This window comes from Pristis pectinata, chromosome 14 (genome assembly GCF_009764475.1).
Source record: "Pristis pectinata isolate sPriPec2 chromosome 14, sPriPec2.1.pri, whole genome shotgun sequence".
Classification (NCBI taxonomy): Eukaryota; Metazoa; Chordata; class Chondrichthyes; order Rhinopristiformes; family Pristidae; genus Pristis; species Pristis pectinata.
The window spans coordinates 48,001,163-48,027,894 of record NC_067418.1 but is presented as its reverse complement, the minus strand read 5'-3'; the positions used below and the strand labels follow the sequence as shown (position 1 = coordinate 48,027,894).

The 26,732-nt window shown below is 54.2% G+C and overlaps 1 protein-coding gene across 2 annotated transcripts in view; it reads right to left on the bottom strand.

Moving 5' to 3' along the window:
• Window positions 1–23,309, bottom strand: part of tspan4a (tetraspanin 4a) — a 63,452-nt gene extending 40,143 nt beyond the window's left edge. For both annotated transcript variants that reach the window (XM_052029081.1, XM_052029080.1), the window contains exon 1: window positions 22,942–23,309. In XM_052029081.1, the coding sequence (XP_051885041.1) occupies window positions 22,942–23,262 (321 nt within the window). In that variant the 5' untranslated portion in view covers window positions 23,263–23,309. The remainder of the gene's footprint in view (window positions 1–22,941) is intronic.
• Between the last annotated feature and the right edge of the window lie 3,423 nt (window positions 23,310–26,732).

Here is a 26,732-nt window from a genome sequence, read left to right as displayed (position 1 = left end):
AGAATGAAGGACCCTGCCACTGATTTAGACGTATAACGGTGACCTTGCGACTCTACCCTGCACAGACTCTGTGGTGAATATGTGTACTTGTGCCCGTGACAACAATAAACACGGCTCGATGGTCATCTGATTATGTAACAAGGATTTCATCAAGATGTAAACACCACTGGTTAGTCCGTAATAGAGTTACCAACCCTAATTCTCAAGCTGCTTGTGCCTTCTAGAACATTCTTATCACCGGAGCTTGCTTGAAATTGGGTGGCACGGTAGCGTAGCGGTTAGCGCGACGCTATTACAGCGCCAGCAATCGGGGTTTGATTCCCGCCGCTGTCTGTAAGGAGTTTTGTACGTTCTCCCCCTTGTGTCTGTGTGGGTTTCCTCCGGGTGCTCCGGTTTCCTCCCACATTCCAAAGACGTACGGGTAGGTTAATACGGGTTTAAAATGGGCGGCGCGGACTCGTTGGGCAGGAAAGGGCCTGTTACCACGTTAAAAATTTTTAAAAAAATTTTAAGAAATCTCCACTTTCTTAGAAGCTTGAGGAGATTTGGCATGTCACCAAATACTCTTAACTTCTACAGTTGCCCTGTTGAAAGTATCCTGACTGGCTGCATCACGGTCTGGTACGGCAGTTCCAATGCACAGGAACGCAAGAGGCTGCAGAGAGTGGTGGATGCAGCCCGGTCCATCACGGGCACAGCCCTCCCCACCATCGACGGCATCTACAGGAGGAGCAGCCTCAAGAAGGCGGCATCTGTCATCGATCCGCAGCATCTGGGTCATGCCCTCTTCTCGCTGTTACCGTCAGGCAGGAGGTACAGAAGCCTGAAGTCCCACACCACCAGGTTCAGGAACAGCTACTTTCCGACAACCATCAGGTTCTTGAACTGACCTGTACAACCCTAATCCTACCTCAGCAACGGGACACTATGGACCACCTCCTGCACTGCCACAGAGTTGTCTCTGATTGTGCATTTTTTTTCCACTAAGGTCTCGTTTTTGCACTGAATTTTTTCTCCCCATCTTTGCTGTTTTATATAATTTATGTATAATGTAGGCGTACGGCATGCTTGCCTTTATTAGTCGAGTCACTGAGTTCCAGTCAGGAAGTTATGTTGCAGCTTTATAAAACTCTGGTTAGGCCACATCTGGGGGATTGCATTCATTTCTGGTCACCCCATTATAGGAAGGATGTGGAGGCTCTGGAGAGGGTGCAGAAGAGGTTTACCAGGAGGCGGCCTGGATTAGAGGGCATGTGCTATAAGGAGAGGTCGGACACAAACTTGGGTTGTTTTCTCTGGAGCGGCAGAGGCTGTGAGAAGACCTGATAGAAATTTGTAAGATTATGAGAGGCGTAGAGTAGGCAACTGGTATCTTTCTCCCAGGGTTGAAATGTCTAATACTAGAGGGCAGGCATTTTTGAGAGGGGGGAAGTTCAAAGGAGACGTGCGGTGCAAGTCTTTTAACACAGAGAGTGGTGGGTGCCTGGAATGCGTAGCCAGGGAAGGTGATAAGAGGCAAATAAGAAGCTCTTAGATAGGCAGGGGAACGTACAGAGACTGGAGGGATATGGACCATGTGCAGGCAGAAGGGATTAGGTGTCATTCGCTTAATTAGTTCAGCACAACATCGTGGGCCGAAGGGCCTGTTCCTGTGCTGTACTGTTCTATGTTCTATGGTCTAATTAATATTCTGTGTGCTGTCTGTATCTACGTGCCTGTGATGCTGCTGCGAGCAAGCTTTTCCTCGCCGCGTTTGTGCATGTGACAATAAACTCGACTCGACTTGACCTGAGCCCGGTTCCCAGTTGGTCGCAACTGGTGACGAGGATAGTCTCCACTACAGGGGAGCGTTGGCCGAGGAGAGAGGAGGTGCCATTTGGAAAAGCCTTAGCGGAGGTTTGGGATGGTTGCTTGGCGACGGTGCCCACTGCGGGGAAGGAAGTGCCCGAGCGCCGAGGTCCTTGGGTGGGCTGCGGGTGGGTGGGGAAGAGATGGGGGAGAGAGGAGAGGTTCCGGCAGCAGGACTCACCGCTCAAAGCAGGGCAGAGGGCAGGGGGAACCGGTGGCAGAAGGGTAAACGAGCAGGAGGCTTGAGCACTGCGTCGCCGTTGGAAAGGAAGGGTGGAATGAAGATGGTGACGAGGAGACACTGGTCTCACAAGGTGTGCGTCATTCACGCCTCAGACGGGGAACGTTGCCCATGGCCAGTGGCGTTCCTGGGAACACACAGGCACCGGACACTCCTGGGAAAGAAGATACTTTGCTCATGGAAATCACCTCCAAAGCACATCACACGCTCACTCACAGGCCATTCATCCCATCGGGTCCATGCCCGCTGCTAGGGGTACAGTCCCAGTAGTTTAATTCCCCCTCTCCTTATTTCCCTGTGCCTCACTCCGCAAAACGTACACAAACTGGAAGGGAACAAAGCCTTCAGCGCTTGAGGGAGCCAGCACTACGGATCGGGTGGAACGGTACCTGATGTATTGTCACAGCATCAAGGCAGGTAACCTTGGAGTGTGTGTGGATCACGTGCTGGAGAAAGCTTGGTGTGAGGTTTGCATGCTGGAAGGATCCAGGCCAAGCTGCTGGCTTCAGAGAGCCTCACATGTGACTGACGCACTATCTTCAGTGGAGCTTGTGAACAAAAGTGCCAAAGAGCTCCATCTGTCACCAGCCACCAAGGGAAAGGGAACTGCTAGTCACAGGGCAGAGACGAGGGCAGCATCACGTGACCAGGAACGCGGGCAGTGTCACATGACTGCAAGCGGTGGGAATCAGGAGGACCTTCCCTCGTGCTTACTCCTTGAAGAAAGAGGCACCAAGCGCCAGTTTGCACGTGTGAACGCACGGTGACAGATGGAAGCAGAGTCCCCAACACCGAGGGACGCCAACACAGAGGGAGTCCTCCCCACAGCTGCAGCGATGCAGAGAAGGCCTCTGCTCCGATAATCTGTGTGCCTTGTGCACGAAGGGTGACCGTGGTGGCATGTGGCAAGGCTCCACGGGCAAAGTGCCAGTCCACAGTGTGGCTGGTAACACAGACCTGACACCGGCATGCTGTTACAGCGAAGGACACGATGCAAGAAACTCAAATCACCACCCTTCAGAAGGGGCAAAGGTACTCGCATAACCCATTCAGCTAAAGTGCCGAAGATCCTGAGGCAATGCGCGAGTTACTGATTGCTGTAGGTGCCTACGCAGGGAACTGGCACTGGACAGAGATCGGCTCAGAGGGCTAAACCCTAAATGGCAGGTGTATTCAGCGCCCACATGCCTATCCAATTTTGGTGTGCCACACAGGTCGGTGTTGGGACCCTTGTTATTTATATCAATGAGTTGGATATGAATGCACAAGGCTTGATCAGTAGGTTTGCAGATGACACGAAATTAGGTGTTGTTGATAGTGAAGAAGGTTATCGTAGACTCCAGGGGGATCTTGATCAGTTGGGGAAGTGGGCTGAGGAGTGGCAAGTGTGAGGTGATGCAGTTTGGAAAGTTAAACCAGTGTAGGACTCACACTGATAGGGCACAAAGGGGTGGAATGGAACAGAGGGACCTAGGAGTATAAGAGCATAGTTTGTTGAGAGCGGCGTTACAGGTGGACAGGGTGGTGAAGAAGGCATTTAGCGCGCTGGCCTTCATCAGTCAGGGCACTGAGTACAGGAGCTGGGACATTATGTTGCAGTTGTACGAGTGGATGGTGAGGCCGCACTTGGAGCACTGGGTACAGTTTTGGTCGTCCTGTTATAGGAAAGATGGGGTTAAACTGGAAAGAGTGCGGAGATTTACCGAGGATGTTACCAGCAACTGGAGGGCCTGAGTTATAGGGAGTGGTTGGCCAGGCGAGGTCGTTATTCCTTGGAATGGAGGAAAATGAGGAGTGACCTTATAGAAGTGGACGGTAACAGTCTTTTCCCCAGGGTAGGGGAGTCCAAAACTAGGGGGCATGGATTTAGGGTGAGAAGGGAAAGGTTTAAAAGGGACCTGAGGGGCAACGTTTCCACACAGAGGGTGGTGAGTAGATCGAATGAGCTGTCACAGGAAGCGGGTGAGGCAGGTTCAATGGTATCACGTAAGAAGCACTTGGATAGGTATATGGAGGGGTGGGGCTTGGAGGGATATGGGCTGAATGCAGGAAATTGGGACTAGTTGGATGGGCACAATGGTCGGCATGGACTGGTTGGGCAGAAGGGCCTGTATCCGTGCTGTATTGCTCTATGACGCTGTCATGCAGATATGATGACTATCTCAGAGACACCAATACAGGAGTCATCGGATGCAAGGCAGATACATCCACCTTTCCCAGTGCTATCTGCCCATCACCGACACACCCATCCACGTGGGCTTTGCTCCCCGGACTTCCCTTCCTATCCCCTCCGCCACCTGGCTCCGTCTGCCCATCAAACCCCCACCTCACCTGCTTCCACCTATCACCTACCAGCCCCGCCTCTCTCCACTTTATACTGGCTATCTCCCCTCTCTCAGTCCTGACGCGGTACGGTAGCGCAGCGGTAACATAAGGTATCTTTATTGGTCACATGTACATCGAAACACACAGTGAAATGCATCTTTTTGCGTCGAGTGTTCTGGGGGGAAGCCCGCAAGTGTCGCCACGCTTCCGGCGCCAACATAGCACGCCCACGACTTCCTAACCCGTGCGTCTTTGGAAGGTGGGAGGAAACCGGAGCACCCGGAGGAAACCCACGCAGACACACGGGGAGAACGTACAAACTCCTCACAGACAGCGGCAGGAATTGAACCCGGGTCGCTGGCGCTGTAATAGCGTCGCGCTAACCAATACGCTACCTTAGTGTAGGATTGGTGTAGATGCGTGGTTGACGGTCAAGTGCAGACCCAGTGGGCTGCAGGGCCTGTTTCTGTGATGTATTACTACTCTAATTTACATGTCAAACATGGAGTTTTGACTCAACCATTGCAAATCGCTCATGTTGACTTCTGCCTAGAAAGCAAGTGACCATTTCCTGGATTCCCGTCGCTGTACGCACTGAGCGGGTAGGTCAGGAGCCTTGGGATGCAGGGTTGTGATGGATCACTCTACACAATGGCACAACACAGAGCACAAAAGAAGTTAGAGCCCACAAATGGAGCTCATCTCATGTTGCATCTGGTTGAATGCTTCGTGTAATGTCATGGTCACAGGGTAGCAGAGGTATGAAGTCTCACAGCACAGAAACAGGCTCTTTGACCCATCACAGCCCCAACCGTTCGTGGGGACCCGATGGCTCCGGAATGGAGAGACAAAGAGAGCTGGAGGAAGCCTTGAAGCGGCAACGGTTCCAAGGTGCCTCCAGAGTGACCACAGACCATCCATGTCAGCTTCATCAGCCCCGCTGTTAAGGTGGTGATTGAGCTTGTCCTGGTTCTGGGGCACAGAGAGACGGATATAAGAAGAAAATTCAACCAGGAGAGGCAGAGGGAAACAAGGCAGAGGGGAGCAACTCAGAGTTGGAATGTCCAGATCAGTTAGAAGAGGCACGGGTGAAGTGGCCCGACACAACATCTGGTACAGCTTGGACAGGTCAGAAACCTCCATGGCTGTCGGAGGATCTCAGCAAGAGCTGTACCTGCAGATACGTGAAGAGGTATGTGATGGTGTGTCTATATCCAAGGCAGACAACTGAAGGGATATGTGATGACATATCTGTACCTGAGGTGGATACGTGATGGGATATGTGGTGACGTATCTGTACCTGAGGTGGATACAGAGCAAGCCACTGCTGAAGACCACAGAGCAACAGTGAGTCACCTTCCCCATTTCAACGCAGTGCAGTCCCAGACACCCAGACCTACTGCAGAAGGTCTGGACATTGAAGGAAGCCGGATAAAAGCCCAAGTCTGTCCTGGCTGAGTATACATCACTTCAAAGAGGAATGCAGTGTGGCTGTTTGCATACAATTATGCAAATATATCACGTGACATGATGACATCAGCGTGACATAAGCCACACATGTTTAGCTGGGGCTGATGGCCCGTGTTGAACTACACAGCATCGTTCTGAAGCTCCTGAAAAGTTCTGGAATTTTGCATCCTTGTCCGCGCTCCCAGCCCAGCTCACAGTTCGCCCGCCAGCACGTTACTGATTCCTTCCCCGTCAGTCAGCCCTCCCCTCTGAAGATCAGACACCTGGGCAGGGAGGTCAGCGAGTCCAAACCCAGAATTGCAAATGAAATGCTGCCCTTCACGGCGTCGGAGGCAGCCGACGTTATCTCCGAGGGGCGGGGGGTGCAGAGCAGAGGGGCCGTGGTAATTCAGCACCGCACTCTGAAAAGCAACAGATCATCTGCCACTGAGAATTGAGCACAGGAGCAGCCTTCAATGCATCTCCTGGCTGGAGTAACCGGGAGCACTGGAGACCCGAAGGGTGATCTCACAGGGGTGCGTAAAATCACGAGGGGCATTCGGTAGGGTGAATGCGCACAGTCTCTTTCCCGGCGAAATGGAACCAAAGACGCAGGCTCAAGGTGAAAGGTTTAAAAGTGACGGGAGGACCAACTTCTTCACACAGCACAGAAACTGTAGGTACAGGCTGAGATCCTCCGACAGCCATGGAGGTTTCTGACCTGTCCAAGCTGTACCAGATGTTGTGTCGGGCCACTTCACCCGCGCCTCTTCTAATTGGTCTGGATATTCCAACTCTGAGTTGCTCCCCTCTGCCTTGTTTCCCTCTGCCTCGTTTCCCTCTGCCTCTCCTGGTTGAATTTTCTTCTTATATCCGTCTCTCTTGCCTCAGGACAAGCTCAATCACCACCTTAACAGCGGGGCTGACGAAGCTGACGTGGATGGTCTGTGGTCACTCTGGAGGCACCTTGGAACCGTTGCCGCTTCAAGGCTTCCTCCAGCTCTCTTTGTCTCTCTATTCCGGAGCCATCGTGTCCCCACAAACAGTTGGGGTCGTGATGGGTCAAAGAGCCTGCTTCTGTGCTGTGAGACAGAGGGTGGTGGGTATATGGAACGAGCTGCCAGAGGAAGTGGTAGAGGCGGGTACAATGACAACATTTAAAAGGTGTTCGGACAGGTACATGGACAGGAAAGTTTTAGAGGGATACGGGCCAAACGCAGGCAGATGGGACTAGTTTAGAAGCGGCATCCTGGTCGTCATGGACTTGTTGGGCTGAAGGGCCTGTTTCTGTGCTGTATTTCTTGCCTGCTTCCTTTCTTCCCCTTGTCCAGTCCCGGTATTAGGTTCGTGTGCAATGGCTCCTCCACCGCTCGTCGCTGGCCCTGCCCGTTCTTCCGTCCACTTCCCGTTCCTGTGCAACATGGCCGGGGAAGGTGGTGGCCTGCTTCCCCACACCCCAGGTACGGCCGGGCGACGGGACCTCACCCTCCGGCCGACGTCGGCCTTCAGTCGTCGCTCCCTGCCCCGAGCTCTGGTCCCTGACCACCAGCTCCACCCACTGCCCCGGCTTCTGTCTTAAACCGAGCCAGGTTCTCTCCCACGCATTTAACCCAGGGGTGAGCTTTGGACCATATAACAATGGGTGTCAGCTGAGCCACCTACTCCCTCTGCTGTAACATCACCCGCTCTCCATGACTCAGACTGTTGCTGGACCTTTTCAACCAACTTCCCCTCAACCATTCGGTTCTTAACCAACCAGCACAACCCTATTCACTGCCTCAGTTATAACAACACTGTGACCTCTTTGCACCAAAACGGACATTGTTTTTTTGTTCTAATTGTGTTCCTTCTTGTAAAAATTGTGTTTAATTTATGTTTTGGTATTGGTATTGGTTTATTATTGTCATTTGTACCGAGGTACAGTGAAAAACTTGTCTTGCATACCGATCGTACAGGTCAATTCATTATAATTCATTTTCTTGTGAATGTTGCTTATCTGACGCTATGTGCCTGTGATGCTGCTGTAAGCAAGTCTTTCATTGTACATGTACTTGTGTATATGACAATAAACTCGACTTTGACCTTCCTTGTTGCCTTGTGTCTCGATGATTTGAATATACTCCCGACAACCCTTCTTCCTGACAAGTCTGGCTGTCTCCCAAGCTCCATTGATGTGTTACGAGAGGAAAAACCCACTCACTCCTTGAGCTTTCAGCTTGCTGATAAACTCGGATAGTTCCCCTTCGAAACATTCTTGTTAAAGGTCGAATATCAAACATAATGACATTTCAGAGAGACACAGGAGACCGCAGATGCTGGAATCCAGAGCAACACACAAACTGCTGGAGGAACTCCGCAGGTTGAGCAGCATCTGTGGGGGGGAGGGGGGGGGGGGGGGGGGGGGAGGAACTGCCGACTTTTCTGTTTGAAACCCTGCATCAGGACTGATTAATGACATTTCAATGAGACTGCACTGGGAGTGCTGCGTCGGCACGCGAGAGCAAGGATGTGATTGAGCTGGAGAGGGTGCAGAAAAGATTCACACGGATGTTACCAGGACCGGAGGACTTGAGTTATAAGGAGAGAGCGGACAGGCCGGGACACAGTTTTCCCTGGAGTGAAGGAGGCTGAGGGGTGACATTATGGAGGTTTATAAAACCATGGGGGGCATAGATAAGGTGGATGGTCATGGTCTTTTTCCCAGGGTAGCAGAGTCTAGAACTAGAGGGCGTCTCTCCGTTGTCGGTCACTTCAACTCCCCCTCCCACACTATCACTGACACGTCAGTCCTCGGCCTCCTCCACTGCCGGGAGAAGTCTAAGCGCAAACTGGAGGAACAGCTCCTCATTTTCCGTCTTGGAACCTTGCAGCCTGACAGCATGAACATTGAATTCCCCCACTTTCAGTAATCCCCACCCCCCTTCCCCACAACCACCAGCCCCCCCAACCGTGCTTCTTCTCTCCTTCCCTTTCCTAGCCCTTTTCTCCCCCCTCTCTCCTTACCTTTAACCCGTCCCCCGGTGGATCTGCTCTCCCCTCCTCCCCCGCACCTGCCCATCACTGTCTCTTACCTGCATCTACCTATCACCACCCTGTGCCCACCCCGCCTCCCCTCTCCTGTCCACCTATCACTGCTCTGCTTTTCCCTCCTATATATCGGGCTTCCCCTCTTCCTATCTTCAGTCCTGAAGAAGGGTCCTGACCCGAAACGTTGACCGCCTGCTTTTCTCCACGGATGCTGCCCGGCCTGCTGAGTTCCTCCAGCATCGTCGTGTTTTTCATCTGCATAGGTTTAGGTCTGAGAGGGGAAAGATTTAAAACAGACCTGAGGGGCAAGTTTTTCCACAGAGGGCAGTTGGTCTCTGGAACGAGCTGCCAGAAGAGGTGGTAGAGGCAGGTGCAATTTACATTTAAAAGACGTTTGGGACAGGTACATGGATAGGAAAGGTTCAGAGGGATACGGGCCAAATGCAGGCAAATGGGACTAGTTCAGGTAGGCACCTTGGTCAGCATGGATGAGTTAGGCCGAAGGGCCTGTTTCCTGTGCTGTAAAGCTATTTCTCCACGGATGCTGCCTGGCCTGCTGAGTTCCTCCAGCATCATTGTGTTTATCTAGATTCCAGCATCCGCAGTCCTTTGTTTCTCAGTATTGTTGGTCGTTGCGTTAGTCACTACACTGAGTTGTGGTTATCTCTCTAGATCACAGAACAATGGTTTGTTACTGTCTAAATAAATGCCTGGGGACCGTTATACAGCCGGTGGTAGGTCTGTCCTTTCCATTGTAAACAGAGGAGTTCACTGGAGACACTTGTCCAACATGATACTGCCCTCTTGACCACCCCCGAGATTAGTTGCTCCACCAAAGGGGGGCCATTTTCAGCTGCTGGGGTTCTCCGCACTGAAATTCACCAACCCCCTCTCTCCTCCTCCTCCAATTCTTCTCGTAGCCTTTCAACCCAGCTTTTGGTCATCGGTCTCTCTAAACTGCCTTTGATAAAGGTCCTGCAAAGCGGCCAGGAACACTCTGCTATTTACTGTAAAAGCAAGTTGTTGTTGCGGAGACCGAAGGGCATTGAAGACTGTGTGTGGACGATGCTGGACAACAGTGGAAGCTCGTCAGGGAAGGCGAACCTTCAGCGAGGAAGCGAATTTGAACCGAACTTTGCTCGGAGACAAACTCCACTCCATCTTGTCCTCACCAAGGTCCTCCCTTCAGCTTACCTACTGAGCATAAAACAAGTGATATCCTCCCCGTCCCTTTCATCTCTCTCTCTCTTTCTCCCCTCTCCAAGTAATTTGTCTCCTGAAGATCTCAAGTGCTGTCAGGCTGTGCTTATTTTATTGATTAGCGCATGCTTATCTGCACCAACTATCTTACCACTGCTCATTCCTTATCTATGTGTTGGCAGTGTTGTGCATCCAGTGCTCTTTTCTGCCAGCATTTATATTCACTGCCTGCTGTTCTGATTTACAGGGCCCTTGTGACCCGAGTATCCTAGTTTCTTAAATAACTCTTGTTTATTAATGATTTGCTACTCAGCTGCTGGATAAATCCAGCTTTAATTATGCCTGAACATTTAGTATTGATCACCGCACCTTTATTTGCAACTATAATCTCTGACTGTTAACAAGTTCCCAGTGTTTGATCTGCAGCCCTGCCTCCTTCGAGGTGAAGTATGTTTCCTCAGCTTGAGGGGAGTCTAATCGATGATAGGAGTTAAACTGACTGAACTACAAGAGCAGGTCAGAGGCGAGGAATCCTGAGGTGAGTACCTCACCCCCTAACTCCCCACAGCCTGTCCACCATCTACAAGGCTCAAGAGTGAGATGGAACACCCTCCACTTGCCGGGGTGAGTGAAGCTTCAACAACACTCGAGAAGCTCGACATAGCAGCCCGCTCGATGGGCAGCCCATCCGCACCCATTCACTCACCCCACCACCGACACACAGTAGCAGCAGTTTGTACCATCTACGGGACGCACTGCAGCAACTCATCGAGACTCCTCAGACAGCACCTTCCAATCCCACCACCTCTACCAGCTGGAAGAACAAGGGCAGCAGAAGCATGGAGAACACCACCGCCGGGAAGTTGCCTTCCAAGCCACACACCATCCAGACTTGGAAGTATATCCCCGTTCCTTCACCGTCACCGGGTCGAAGTCCTGGAACTCCCTCCCCAACAGCACTGTGGGTACACCCACATCTCAAGGACTGCAGCGGGTTCAGGAAGGCAGCTCAACACCACCTTCTCAAGGGCAACTAGGGATGGGCAATTAAATGCTGGCTCAGCCTGCGAAGCCCACATCTCTTGAATAAACATATAAAAAAAAACCTGGACTGGTCAGTGCCCTTTTAGTAAGGGGAGGACTCAGGATTCATCAGACAAGTATTTGTCAGGATACCAAAACAGCTTTCCTCTCTCGAAAACTTGCTCAGGTAACTTGGCAACAGGTAGAGACAAGGACTCATCCTCAGTTTCCCAGCAAGGAACATAGGATGCAGGTGGTCACCCCATCCTTGATTTCATAGTGACCCACCTTGGATTAGTAGGTACCACAAATACGTTGAAGGGATGTGGGTAGGGTCCAGAGGCAGAGATAAGTATCCTCCCCAAGGAAGCAGTAATGTTTTTGGGAGAGAGAGAGAGAGAGAGAAAGAGAGAGACAGAGAGACAGACAGAGAGAGTGAGAGAGAGACAGAGAGAGAGAGAGGAGAGAGAGAGAGAGAGAGAGAGAGAGAGAGAGAGAGAGAGAGAGAGAGAGAGAGAGAGAGGAGAGAGAGAGAGGGGGGGAGAAAGAGAGGGGGAGAGAGAGAGAGAGATGAGAGGGGCAGGGAGATCTGCGGAAGGTTGACCCGTGCAACAGAGTGGTGAGGGTCGGAGCGGAGTGTGACGGCTGGTGGGGGCTGTGGTGATCATGCGGACTCTCCCCTGGTAACGTGAAGAGCCACGGTGTGTCGGGGCTGGCGGGGTTTGGTCACCTCAGCCTCACAACCGAGCCCACGCTGCAATGACTGCACACAGTGAGGCCCTGCAGAAACAACAGCAAGTGCTCTGAGGAGTGCTCCACACCCGCGTGAAGCCATCTTGAGGTGCCAGTGGTGGATATTGCCTGCAAGAACCCTTCACTCCCTCACAACTGCCTCTTAATACAGAAGGAAGCCTTTGCTTTGGAAAGCCACCAGTTCTGGGTGGGGGGAGGTCCGTCACTGATTATATCCAATATTGCTTCAGTTTCTCATGTGGCTGGTTGTCTTTGTCCACCAGTTGTTTTTTAAAAAGTTTTTAAATTTTATTTACAGCGTGGTAACAGGCCCATCTGGCCCAACGAGTCCGCGCTGCCCATTTTAAACCCAAATTAACCTACCCGTATGTCCTTAGAACGTGGGAGGAAACCGGAGCACCCGGAGGAAACCCACGCAGACACGGGAGAACGTACAAATGCCTTACAGACAGTGACGGGAATCGAACCCCGGCCAACCACTGGGCAGGGTAGAAGTGACCAGCTTCTTGCCCAGCCCAATACAGTGTCTGATGGTTGAGGACTCAGCTCCCACTGCAGCCCAGACCACAGCCACCTTGCAGCCTCACCAGCAGCTCCCACCGTGGTTCTGGACCCCTGAACCCACAGGGTCTTTGTCCTGTGACAACCTGTCCCCCCAGGAGGTTGTGGGATGTCTGCACACGGGGGTGGGGAGGGGTGCCAACCGGTTGTCCTGCCCAGGACCAGACCTCCCACTGCTGCACACTGACCGCGCCCTTGCCGTTGTCCGTCAGCCCAGACATCAGCTTGTCTGAAGCCGGACCACTGCCATCTGCCCCCACCGGAGCAGCAGCCCACCGGCACGGGTGCAGCCGGCACAGGAGGTGTTCTTGGACAGCAGCCGAGGTCAGGATCAAACCCGGGGTCAGCGGGGAAGTGAGGCAGCAGCTCTGCCAGGTGTGGACCTATCTGGACATATAAGGGCAGTTCCTTCACCACCAGCACTGCAGCCAATGGAGAACTGGGAGACACTCCCTCTCTCTGCGATACTGGAGGGGTCTCTGTCACCATCCAGTCCCAGGACCAAGTCTCTGCTCGATGACTCCAGAGGTCATCTCTACAAACTACGCACCCCCTGGCTCTGGCTGTAATTGCGTTCTCCAACACCCCCTCAGCGCCTGTGTGCAGTTCTGGTCGCCCAGCCTACAGGAAGGGTGTCATCAAGCTGGAAAAGGGGCACAGAAAAGATTCACGAGGATGCTACTAGGATTGGAGGGCTTGAGTTACGAAAGGCTTGATAGGCCGGGACTGTTTTCTCTGGAGCGTACGAGGCTGAGGGGGTGACCTTATGGCAGGTAGGGTAGCGTAGCGGTTAGCGTGACGCTATTACAGCGCCAGCGACCCGGGTTCAATTCCAGCCGCAGTCTGTAAGGAGTTTGTACGTCTTCCCCCTGCGTCTGTGTGGGTTTCCTCCGGGTGCTCCGGTTTCCTCCCACATTCCAAAGACGTACGGGTTAGGAAGTTGTGGGCGTGCTGTGTTGGCGCCGGAAGCGTGGCGACGCTTGCGGGCTGCCCCCCAGAACACTCCATGCAAAAGATGCATTTCACTGTGCGTTTCGATGTACATGTGACTAATAAAGATATATCATCATATGGAGGTTTATAAGACCACGAGGGGCATTGATGAGGCGGATGGTCACAGGCTTTTTCCCTGGGGTATAGGGGAGTCTAACACTTAGCGGGCACAGGTTTAAGGTGAGAGGGGAGATACTTAAAAGGGACCTGAGGGGCAACTTCACCACATAGAGGGTGGTGGGTATGTGGAACGAGCTGCCAGTGGAAGCTGCAGAGGCGGGTACAATTACAACATTTCAAAGACATTTGGACAGGTACATGGACAGGAAAAGTTTAGAGGGATGTGGGCCAAACGCAGGCAAATGGGACTGGCTCAGGTAGACATCTTGGTCAGTATGGACTGGTTGGGCCAAAAGGCCTGCTTCTGTGATGTATAGCTCTGTGACCTTGCCGGGAGCGGAGTCACAAATTCAGGGAGGCAATCAGACGCATCTCCCAGAAGAGCGCAGAGGCTGAAACAAGGGAGGATCGGGACAGCCCCCGAGTGAATCTAACTGACTTTTCCAGTGTGTAGTGCCCAGCACCGAGACCTTCTGGTCTGGTGGCCTGTGACGTTGATGGACAGAGCCCAAACCCCAAGGAAATGAGACAAATTTTCACACCCTTTATTGCCTGGACCTCCCCAAGGAGGTAAGCTCCTCGAGCACCAAGCCTCGTCACCTCAGCGTGCTGCAAACCCTGATATACGCAGTAGCTACAGCTGGTTTAGCAGAGGCCAGAGACCAGAGACACAAGTTCAAACCCCACCGTGGCAGCTGGGGAATTAAATAAATCTGGAATTAAAAAAAGCCAGTCTTGATAACGCCAGCTATGAACTGTCGGATTGCATTTGGTGCACTAATACCCTTTAAGAAAGGAAGCCTGGCACCTTGCCCAGTCTGGGCTGCAACCGATTCTGGATCCACAGTGTGATTGATTTTTAATAGCCTTTTGTAATGGTCCAGTGAGCCACTTAGGTTAAGGGCAATGAGGGATGAGTAACGTACACCGGCCTTGCCCACGACCCCATATCCAGTGACCGTAGGGATTCTCAGTAGGGGTAAGCTGTCATACAATTATGTCTCCAAGAACCATGACTTTATGCAGAATGATGCGTGTCTCCCCACCCCCCCACCCCCTGCACAAAATCACGTTCAAGAAACAGTCAGACATGGACTCAGCATAGAGGCCACAGTAACGCGCCCTTGGAATGTACAACACAATACGCGCAAGTGTATACAATGATGCAAAGGTGCACAATTCCATTTCTGCGGCCGGGAGGACTCGGTGTGTCCTGTGTGTACGGAGTGTGAGAGGTTGCAGCCTCTATTTGAGTATCTGAAGGGGCCGCTCCTCAAGTTCTGGCTGCACTTGAACCCCACGCTGCTGATCTACGGTCACCTGGTGCAGAGTGGGGGGGGGGGGGGGGGGGGATGTGGTGCACTGGCCGGTGGGGGGCGTCCCTTGTCCAGTTTGCTCCTGGGCCTGTCCAAGGTGGCCATTCACAGGTCTAGGCGGGTGGGGGCAGTTGAGGGGTCTGCCCCACTGCCCCTCTCCCGGGGCTACATCCACGCCTCATGTGTCCCCGGAAAAGGAGCGCGCAGTGTCCACGGGTACAATGGGGGGGATTTCTGAGACCGGTGGGCATCTCAGGGGCTCAGGTGCGTTCTGGATAGAGATGACCGTGTTGTAATTTGAAGCTGTTGATTGCAAATAGTGTGAATAGTGGAATATTGTAGTAATGTAATAAGGTGATGCTGTAGATCACTGAATAAACCTCCTTCGGAAAAGGAAAAGTAGGGTGCACAATCCCGGCGTAAAGCCACAGTCCTGGAGGTCGTCTCTGCGTGAAGATGTGCCATCTACCGAGAATGCATTCCCACACACATATTCAGTCCCACGATGATAACTTCACAGAAGGTTGCACAGGGGCTGAATTAAGTAATGGGTGATTAACCTGTGCCAGTCAAAGCGGGAAACAAGAGGCTGCGTTGCTTGCTTGGAATGATTTCAGCATGCAGCCAGCACTAAATGCACCGCTGACCACATTGGTGCATGCTCCACTCTCTGGAGTGTGCCCAGGATGACCTTCAAGCTGACTCCTGTGGTTTAACATGGGCCCGTACCTCTTAAAGAGGAGGTGGCACCGAGCCCACAGAGGGGCTGGCAGGTGAGGACTGCCAGCTCATGGAAGACATGAAGCTGGTTCCTGATTCTTCTGGTCTTTGGGAAGCCTTGTTGGAGAGGAGCAGGGGAGGAAGAGAGGAATGTTGGATCCATAGTTAGGGTTGTTAAGAAGGCGTCTGGAGTGTTGGCCTTCATTAGTCGGGGTATTGAGTTCAAGAGCCGCGAGGTGACGTTGCAGCTCTACAGAACTCTGGTTAGACCACACTTGGATATTGTGTTCAGTTCTGCTCGCCTCATTATAGGAAGGATGTGGAAGCTTTAGAGAGGGTGCAGAGGAGATTTACCAGGATGTTGCCTGGATTGGAGAGCATGTCTTATGAGGATAGGTTGAGCGAGCTGGGGCTTTTCTCTTTGGAGAGGAGGAGGATGAGAAGTAACTTGATAGAGGCATACATGATAAGAGGCATAGATCAAGTGGACAGTCAGAGACTTTTTCCCAGGGCGACAATGGCAAACACGAGAGGGCATAATTTTAAGGTGATTGGAGGAAGGTATAAGGGGGATGTCAGGGTTAAGTTTTTTTTAGAAAGACAGAGAGTGGTGGGTGTGTGGAACGCACTGCCGGCAGAGGTTGTGGGGGCAGATACATTAGGGACATTTAAGAGACTCGTAGATAGACACATGAATGATAGAGAAATGGAGGGCTATGTGGGAGGGTCAGATAGATCTTAGAGCAGGATAACATGATGGCACAACATTGTGGGCCAAAGGGCCTGTACTGTGCTGTAATGTTCCATGGTCTATATTCTTAGAGGAATAGGAACACTCGGCAGGTCAAAGCCAACAAGCATCCCCGGAGGAACCTGGAGTGAGAACATCAGTGACCTCACGCCCGAGCATCACTGACAACCAAGAACCAGAGCCTAATGCCCCCCGTGTGTCCCACCTCATCCAGTGTTCCATCGCACTGCGTACAATGTCGGCTGTTCGCCTGCAGTAGGAAAAGCGGCCACACTCGGTCGGGCAAGGTGGACGAACTGTTTGACACACTGAAGACTGCAGGAGCCTCCCTAGTGCTGGCGACGAACATGGTTGGTGCACCATCTCAGTGGCAGGGTGTAGAGTGGGAGCGCTGGGAGCAGACAGACCGGCAGGTCCCTCGGGGCTCCGCCGTGACACCAAACACCGACCACACCCACTGTTTGTTCTGGGCTCAGACACTCTCCAACGTCCCAGAACGTCAATGACGTTCTTTAGTCCGGCATCCCCTACCCCCCACCCGCTGGAGACGAAGGCAGGAGCAAAGCCGAGGCTTGTGGAGCCCTCGCGTTACGCCGGTGAGACTCCAGACCAGGCACTGGGGCCGCAGAAGACCGGGGGCCAGGCGACAACCTTTCTGACAGTGGACAGGCCGCAGGTGGAGGACAGGAACATTCCCCCCACCTCCTGGTCTTCTGTTCTCTGGCGAAACAGCCCCGCGCTACAGCTGTACTTGCAGCTGGGCAGGACGGGGTTGTCCCGTCACCTCGGGAAGTCACACCAATTCCCCATGAGAGCCTCAAGCCTGTGAGATGTTGCAACCACTGGGAGACACGGCTACAGGGGAAGGTCCAGCCCACCGGTGTAGGACCACGTCTCACATCCACCGCCAACCGTGCACCTTCAATCACAGCAGAGGGCCCACGGCCCGGGAGGGGGGTGGGGGAGGGAGGATGGGAGGGTCCCTCTCACTACCTCCCCCACAGGTTGCCCTTCTGGCTTCAACCTCTATCTGTACGCCCTGCCCGAGGGACACGGTCACAGCGTTTACAAGACATCTCACCTGGGCAGTTTACAACCCAACGGCACGCCCATTGAATTCTCCGATGACAGGTAAACTGCTCCCCCTTCCTTCTGCCTCTTTCCCCTCTCCTCCTGATCTACCCGGTTCGTCCTACACCCACCCCAGCGTCCCCCCCCCACCCCACCCCCAATCACCCTGTTTCCTTCCCCCTCCTCTGCCCATCACCCACACACTGGGACCCCTCCCCGCTCTGTTCTCACCTGCCCTCCCCACCTCCCTTTACTCCCGTGTTCCATCTCCCTCTCCCATCGGATCCCATCAGCCCTATGTCACCTCCCCTCACCGTCACGATTCCCTCCCCTCCCCCCCCCCCCCCCCTCCAGCTGCCCATCACCCCCTCCTCACCTGGATCCACCCATCGCCTGCCAGCTTTTGCTCCACTCCTCCCCCCTCTCCCCCTCCCTCTCTCCCCCCTCCCTCCTCCCTCTCTCCGCCCCCACCTCTTTATACTGGCTCTCTCCCCTCTCCCCTCCCCGCCTGCTTGTAACCCCCCTCCCCGCCTGCTTGTCACTGCTGTGTGTGTGGGTCTGTGTGTGTATCGCATGTAAATGTGTGTTTGATTGGGAATGTGTGAGTGAACCTGGGCATCTGAGTGTGTAAGAGTGTGTGTGTTTGTGAGTGTGTGCACGCGCACGAGCGAGCAAACCTGGGCATCTGAGTGTGTAAGAGTGTGTGTGTTTGTGTGTGCACACGCACGAGCGAGCAAACCTGGGCATCTGAGTGTGTAAGAGTGTGTGTGTTTGTGCGTGTGTGCACGTGCACGAGCGAGCAAACCTGGGCATCTGAGTGTGTAAGAGTGTGTGTGTTTGTGCGTGTGTGCACGCGCACGAGCGAGCAAACCTGGGCATCTGAGTGTGTAAGAGTGTGTGTGTTTGTGCGTGTGTGCACGCGCAAGAGCGAGCAAACCTGGCCATCTGAGTGTGTAAGTGTGTGTGTGTGTATGTGTGCAGTCGTGTGTGCACAAATGTGTGTGTGAACGTGTGTGTGCGTGCACGTGTGTGGGGAGGGTTGGTGCCCTGGGGACGAGGGCCTGTCACTCAGTGGCCCCCTTTCTCTTGCTGTGGGGACCCACATGAAGGAACTACCACAAGGCCCCATGCCTGCTGCCTGGGGGCTGTACACCGCTCACCACCACAGGCTGGACATTCTGCCAGCGGCCACCTCAGCACCGGCGCTACCCTTCCGAGCTCACCCTCGCGTTGAACGCGAGCGCACCCCACGCCGCCGGGAAGGTCGCATTCCCTGCACAGCTGCGTGCTTCCTGCCCCTCCTGCCCCTGCAGTGGAAGAGTTGCCTTCGGCTGTGCTGAAATAGCGGGAGCCCATGTGTAACGGGGCACGCAACCCCCCCCCCCCCCCCCCCCCACGACGTCAGGTGGATACCCTGCTCCACAATGCCCCCCCCATGACCCACACACTCCTCCCCAGCGTACTGCTCAGTCAGAAGAGGGACGCACTGCTGGGGGGAGCCGGGTCCCATCCATACCGGATCCTCGGGCACGTCCCTTACCGGGCCCTTACAGGCACTAAGTCCAAGTGCACGAACACTCCCAGACAACACTCCGGGGAGCTCGGTCACCGATCAACCCACAAGCAGTGCAGGGGCAGAGTCGACCTGCCGTAACACGAGCTTCGCTGTGGGGGTGTGGTCCCACTCGGTGTCATCCGTTGGCTCACAAGAGTTCCCTCCCTCCAATACCAGCTGGCACCAATGGCGCAGCGGGTAGAGCCGCCGCCTCACGGCGCCAGAGACCCGGGTTCGATCCTGACCTCGGGTTGCCGTCTGCGTGGAGTTTGCAGGTTCTCTCCCCCGTGGGTCCCACCCCCCCTCAGGTTTCCTCCCGCGTCCCAAAGGCAGGCGGGCGGGTCGGGAAGACTAACCGGACGTTGTAAAAAAAAAATCGACCCCAGCATGTGGGTCAGTGGTAGAATAGGATATAGCAATGAGTCGGGGTACAGGAAGGAGATAGAGAGCTTAGTGACATGGTGTCATGACAACAACCTTGCCCTCAATGTCAGCAAAAGAGCTGGTCATTGACTTCAGGAAAGGGGGCAGTGTACATGTATCTGTCTACATCAATGGTGCTGAGGTCAAGAAGGTTGACAGCTTCAAGTTCCTGGGAGTGAACATCACCAACAGCCTGTCCTGGTCAAATCACATAGATGCCACGGCCAAGAAAGCTCACCAGCGCCTCTACTTCCTCAGGAGGCTAAAGAAATTTGGTTTGTCCCCTTTGACACTCACCAACTTTTACCAATGCACCACAGAAAGCATCCTATCTGGATGCATCACGGCCTTGGTACGGCAACTGCTCTGCCCAGGACTGCAAAAAATGGCGGAGAGTTGTTGGACACAGCCCAGCGCATCACATAAACCAGCCTCCTTCCTCCTTGGACTCTGTCTTTACCTCTCGCTGCCTTGATGAAGCAGCCAGCATAATCAAAGACCCCACCCACCCAGGTCATTCTCTCTTCTCCCCTCTCCCATCGGGTAGAAGATACAGGAGCCTGAGGGCACGTACCACCAGGCTCAAGGACAGCTTCTACCTCACTGTGATATGACTATTAAATGGTTCCTTTATACGATGAGATGTGACTCTGACCTCACGATCTACCTTGTTGTGACCTTGCACCTTATTGCACTGCACTTTCTCTGTAGCTGTGACACTTTACTCGCTGTACTGTTATTGTTTTTACCTGTATTACATCAATGCCACTCTGTACTAACTCAATGTAACTGCACTGTGTAATGAATTGATCTGTACGATCGGTTTGCAAGACAAGTTTTTCGCTGTAACCTCAGTACAAGTGACAATAATAAACCAATACCAATAGGGGGAGAATAAAATGGGATTAGTGCAATCGGTTGGTTGATGGTCAGCACGGACCTGGATGAGCCAAAGGGCCTACCTCCTCGCTGTACCACTTCCACGACTCAAACTGCAAGTGCACACTCGTGCATCAGCGGCTGGCTGCAGGTAAATCAGCATCTAGAAGACACCAACAACAGGCGCCACAACTGCATCTCCATCCCAGCCACATCTCAGTCAGAGGCACATCATCCCGCCAGATGAGGTCACACAGGGCCCATCTCCACACAAGCCCACCGGGCAGAAGATACAGAAGCCTGAGACCACCTACCACCAGACTCAAGGACAGCTTCCGTCCCGGCTGTTATCAGACTCTTGAATGGACCTCCCATCTTCTAAAAAGATGAACTCTTTGTTCTCACAATCTACCTCCTTGTGTCCCTTGCATGTTATTTGTCTACCTGCTTTGCACTTTATCTATCTGTAACAATATATTCTGTTTTCCGTTTTATTACCTCGATGTACACTCCATGATATGTGTGAAAAGTGATACACTTCCGGAGATCGAATTTGAAGGCAGAGTACAAGGTTAATGGCAGGACTCCCAGCAGTGTGGAGGAACAGAGTGACCTTGGGGTCCACGTCCATAGATCTCTCAAGGTTGCCACGCAGGTCGATAGGGTTGTTAGGAAGGCGTATGGTGTGTTGGCCTTCATTAGTCAGGGGATTGAGTTCAAGAGCCACGAGGTAATGTTGCAGCTCTAAAGAGCTCTGGTCAGACCACACTTGGAGGATTGTGTTCAGTTCTGGTTGCCTCATTATAGAAAGGATGTGGAAGCTTTAGAGAGGGTGCAGAGGAGATTTACCAGGATGCTGCCTGGATTGGAGAGCATGTCTTATGAGGATAGGTTGAGTGAGCTAGGGCTTTTCTCTTTGGAGAGGAGGATGAGAGGTGACTTGATAGAGGTGTACAAGATGATAAGAGGCATAGATCGAGTGGACAGTCAGAGACTTTTTCCCAGGCCGACAATGGCTAACACGAGGGGACATAATTTTAAGGGGATTGGAGGAAGGTATAAGGGGGATGTCAGGGGTAAGTTTTTTTTTTACACAGAGAGTGGTGGGTGCATGGAACGCACTGCCAGCAGAGGTTGTGGGGGCAGATACATTAGGGACATTTAAGAGACTCTTAGATAGCCATGTGGATGATAGAGAAATAGGGGGCTATGTGGGAGGGAAGGGTTAGATAGATCTTAGAGCAGGATAAAATGTCGGCACAACATCGTGGACCAAAGGGCCTGTACTGTACTGTAGTGTTCTATGTTCTACACATACATGGAAGGATCTCCCTGGACGGCACGCAAACAAAAGTTTCTCCACTGTGTCTTGGTACGCGTAACAATAATAAAACCAATACCAAACCAATCCAATGACATATCCAGTTGTGGTCTCCACCAGACATAACTCAGCCTAAAGGCTCAGAATCTCACCTCCACGTTACCTTATGCTGCTATAGCCCGATTAGTAAAGATGTGCAGTGCCACCTCTAACCAGCAGCCTGCCAGCCCCTGGGACCCGGTGTCAGTCACAGGGCAACACCCTGCCAACACGGTCATCACAGTCGAAGCTGGAAGTGCTTCTGGTTCGGGTGCGGAGACAACGCAGGTGACTTGGTCAGGGTGCTGGTGCGTGTTCTGGGGAAGAGGACCATCGCCGGCCACCTGGGAACCACGCTCTGCGCCACCGTCAAAGTCATCGGGCTCGGTGGCGGAGGCTGGCGTCATTATTTAAATGGGTCCTGTCAAGATCTTGGGAAGGTAAACCGGGTCCCACGTACAGAGAGGTAAACGTTGGCGGGGTTAACTCAGGTCACTGCGCTGCTCTGGTGACCTCATGTCCCCAGGTGGACACTCTCAACTGCCCCATTCACGAGATGCACCTCCTATCGGTTCCCTCCAAGGAATGGCCTCCCTGCTTTCCCATCCGTCCCTCCACCCACTGGAATAACGACAACACCCGTTCAAGAACGACCGGTGCTGGGGGGGGTGGGGGGGGGAAATGGGGGTGCAAGGGGCTTACATTGCCCTGGTTACAACTACGTAAACCCCCCAGCCACATCCTTTAAGAACGAAGGGGATGAATCCCCTTGGAGACGGGGAGGCGCAGGGAAGGTAGGTAGGGTGGGGGTGGGTTGGGGGGGCCAGGGAGGTGGGCTTCCCGCCTTGTGGAGGTGAACCCACCTCAGTCACGATTGGGAACCGGTCCTGAGAATACAAACACCTCAGTGGCAGAGAACACATAGGTGGGACTCAGTGGCGCAGCGGGCACAGCCGCTGCCTCCGGGCGCCGGAGACCCGGGTTCGATCCCGACCAGAAACTCCTGTGGAGTTGGCCCCGTCCTCCCTGTGGCCGTGTTGGGGGGACGGAAGAGCACGGAAACAGGCCCTTCGGCCCAACTCGTCCGTGCCCGTCCAGGTTAGTCCCACTTGCCCACGTTTGGCCCACAGCCCCCTTAGACTCTGGTTTCCTCGGTAGGTTAATCGGTTGTAAGTGCAGCTGAAGGCGAGGATAAAATGGGATTAGTTGTGGACGGGGTGGGTTTATTTCCAATGCTGTATGACTCTGCGAACAGCCCTGGTAAAGTACCAGGTAAAAGACCGACAGGGAGTGGGTGAGAGCTAGAAGGAGTCAAACCTCACTTACCCAGAAGAGCAGGTTGAAGAGAAACATCAGGTACTTAAGGCACTGCAGGCAGTTCTGGGCCACGCTGCACCTCTTCAACTCTAGGAGGAATATAAAGGAGAGATCCAGGTAAAAAACCACGTATTTGCTGCCCTTGGGCGACTTGTACTCCGTCTTGCTGGCTTTGGGCCCGGGGTTTGTGTGCATCCCGAAGAAGGAGGTGTTGGCTCCACCATACATGCTGCTGTAGCGGCGGAAACCACCGTGAGCGCCCGGCTGGTCCCCGCTGTCCACCGACGGGCTGCGGCGGTAGGTCGACTCTTCGCTGTCCGATCTGTTCATCTTCGGGAGGACTCCCGTCGTTCTCACGCCGGACCAACTCTTCTGGAGATCGGCATGGTCCCCGGGAGGTGGGGGGGGGGGGGGGGGGCGAGGATCCCTTCTGGTGAGGCAGGAGGAGAGGGGGGGGGGTGGGCTCCAGAGAGTGAGTGGTGGGCGTAAAAGGTAAGGGGGGGGGGGTGGGGATCTAACCCCAGCCCCCTGGTCCACTCCACCGAGCTTGGTTGGTGCTAATGTTGGGAGCCCCCTCTCCCCACACCGCCCCCCTCCCTCCCGCCCTCCCCCAGCCCCGGAGCTCCCTCACATGGTCCGGCCGTCGCTTGGGTTGGGCTCTGTCCCCTCACTGCCAGCCGGGGGGGGGGGGTCGGTCAGACAGACACCACACCCACCCACCCCCCTGCCCTCTGCCTCCTGCCTCCAGCCTCCAGCCCCCTGCCCTCACTAGGACTTGACCGCAGCAGCTCCTGACAGCCAACTATCCCGCCTGAGCATTCAGAGCACTGGCTGGGGGAGCTCCTGTGGGCAGGGATCTCTCTTCCTCTGCCCCCTCCCCAACTCACTGTCACCGGTCTCCCTACCAACCAAAGCCTCCCTCACGTTAGCCCCTGCTCCCTCCCAGCCAATCCCGGCCAGCGGTTCCTCCCCCCCCACCACCACCGCCAGCCAATCAGAGGAGCAGCGGCGGCAGCATAGCATCATCAGGAGCATCCTGCAGATAGAGAGAGAGAGAGGGCTGGCTCTCCCACTCTGCAGAGATACAACTTCTCTCTCTCTCTCTCTTCCCCCCACTCCCCTTGCATCCTCCTCATCCCACCACCACCCCCGGGGCTTGCCTTGCCTTGCTCACACTGGCTCGCTCTACGCAACGGTAACAAGAAGGTCAGGGTCCCACCGAGGGTAGCCCATTTATCTCAGCAACCCAGTCTGTGGGTTCCCCAACCGCCCCAGATCCCCTGAGGTAGAGCAAGAATATCACCGTATCTATCATCAGTGCAGGGAGTGTGGATAAGCAATCAGTGGTTTGCAGGCAGAGAGACCCAGAATGAGGATAATTAATTACTCCATCAGGTCAACCAGGGTCAAGGGGCAACTTCAGTGTGTCTGACAGGCAGGGGGTAGGGGTGGGTGGGTTCAATATTCATCTCCCTGGCTCTCACAAAGGATCCGTGCCCCAGGCTTTCTCTCCTGGCCGCGGGCCAGCTGCCGGACTGAGCCTACGTTCGGGGCTCTCCCCAGGCAGGGTTGGAGCGACTGGAACAGTGCGGGGCAGAGGTGGCCGAGGTGAGGGAGAGTCGCAGGTCGGCAGCAAGAGGCTGCGGGAGTTGGGGGGGGTGAAAGGGGGGACGGGAAGGGTGGTCTGACCGGTGCAATGAGTCGGAAAGCTAGAGGGAACAAAGAGCTGGGAGACAGGGACATGACCGCAGTGAAAGAGGCAGGTTCAGCACTGGGAGCACAGGGAAGGGAAGGGGCAGAATTTGTATAATGTGTCAGAATCCTGCAAAGGAAATGTAGCACTGAGTGCTCAAAGCAGCGGCACAGGGAAATATACAGTGCTGCAGAATCAGTGCACAGGAGAGCACACCTCTCTCACTACAGTGTGCACCTCCATCAGTACCTCAGTGTAACCCTCACTCAGTGCCTCAGTGTACACCTCCCTCACCACCACAGTGCACACCTCCCTCACCAACTCAGTGTACACCTCCCTCACCACAGTGCACACCTCCCTCACCACCTCAGTGCACACCTCCCTCACCACAGTGTACACCTCCCTCACCAACTCAGTGTACACCTCCCTCACCACAGTGTACACCTCCCTCACCACCACAGTGCACACCTCCCTCACCACCACAGTGCACACCTCCCTCACCACAGTGCACACCTCCCTCACCACCTCAGTGCACACCTCCCTCACCAACTCAGGACCCTCACCCACCACAGTCACTCCCTCCCACTCACCACCTCCACCTCCCTCACCACCAGTGCACACCTCCCTCACCACCACAGTGCACACCTCCCTCACCAACCAGTGTACACCTCCCTCACCACAGTGCACACCTCCCTCACCACCACAGTGCACACCTCCCTCACCACTCAGTGTACACCTCCCTCACCACACAGTGCACACCTCCCTCACCACCAGTGCACACCTCCCTCACCACTCAGTGCACACCTCCCTCACCACAGTGCACACCTCCCTCACCACCACAGTGCACACCTCCCTCACCAACTCAGTGTACACCTCCCTCACCACCACAGTGCACACCTCCCTCACCACCACAGTGCACACCTCCCTCACCAACTCAGTGTACACCTCCCTCACCACAGTGCACACCTCCCTCACCACCACAGTGCACACCTCCCTCACCACTCAGTGTACACCTCCCTCACCACAGTGCACACCTCCCTCACCACCTCAGTGCACACCTCCCTCACCACCACAGTGCACATCTCCCTCACCAACAGTGTACACCTCCCTCACCACAGTGCACGCCTCCCTCACCACCACAGTGCACACCTCCCTCACCAACTCAGTGTACACCTCCCTCACACACAGTGCACACCTCCCTCATCACCTCAGTGCACACCTCCCTCACCACAGTGCACACCTCCCTCACCACCACGGTGCACACCTCCCTCACCAACTCAGTGCACACCTCCCTCACCACCACAGTGCACACCTCCCTCACCACCTCAGTGTACACCTCCCTCACCACCACAGTGCACACCTCCCTCACCACCTGTGTACACCTCCCTCACCACCACAGTGCACATCTCCCTCACCAACTCAGTGTACACCTCCCTCACCACCTCAGTGTACACTTCCTCACCACAGTGCACACCTCACTCACCACCACAGTGTACACCTCCCTCACTACCTCAAGAGTACACCTCCCTCACTATATGTGTACACATCTCTTCCTACCGACAGAGAGAGGGTAGAGGGGTGTGTTACAGAGAGAGGGTAGAGGGGTGTGTTACAGAGAGAGGGTAGAGGGGTGTGTTACAGAGGGTAGAGGGGTATGTTACAGAGAGAGAGTAGAGGGGTGTGTTACAGAGAATGAACTGGAGGGTGTTGTGGGGACGTTGTAAAGTTTACTGGGAGTGAGGGGGACGTTTGTGTGTTGCAGAGAGACGGAGTGTGTGGGTTTGTGGAACATTGAGGGTTACGGAGGGGAGGTGGAGAGAGGCAGCAGCTCAGAGCCCTGTGTGTAGGATCTGGCTGCCTGGCCTGGGCCTGCTGCACCCCCTCCCCACAGACGGACCCATCCGTTCCAGGTGAACACGGCAGATGCATTCAGTACCTCCCCACACTGCTCATTCGCTCAGCAGCAGCACCACCTTTCTGTCAGTGCACGTCGGCAGGTATGTGGGCTGCAGATGTCTGAGCAATTCGTCTTCCATTCAGCGACTTAAATCTCCACATCCACATGAGCTTATCTGTAAATTCATTCTGAACTGGTTTTAATCCTTTC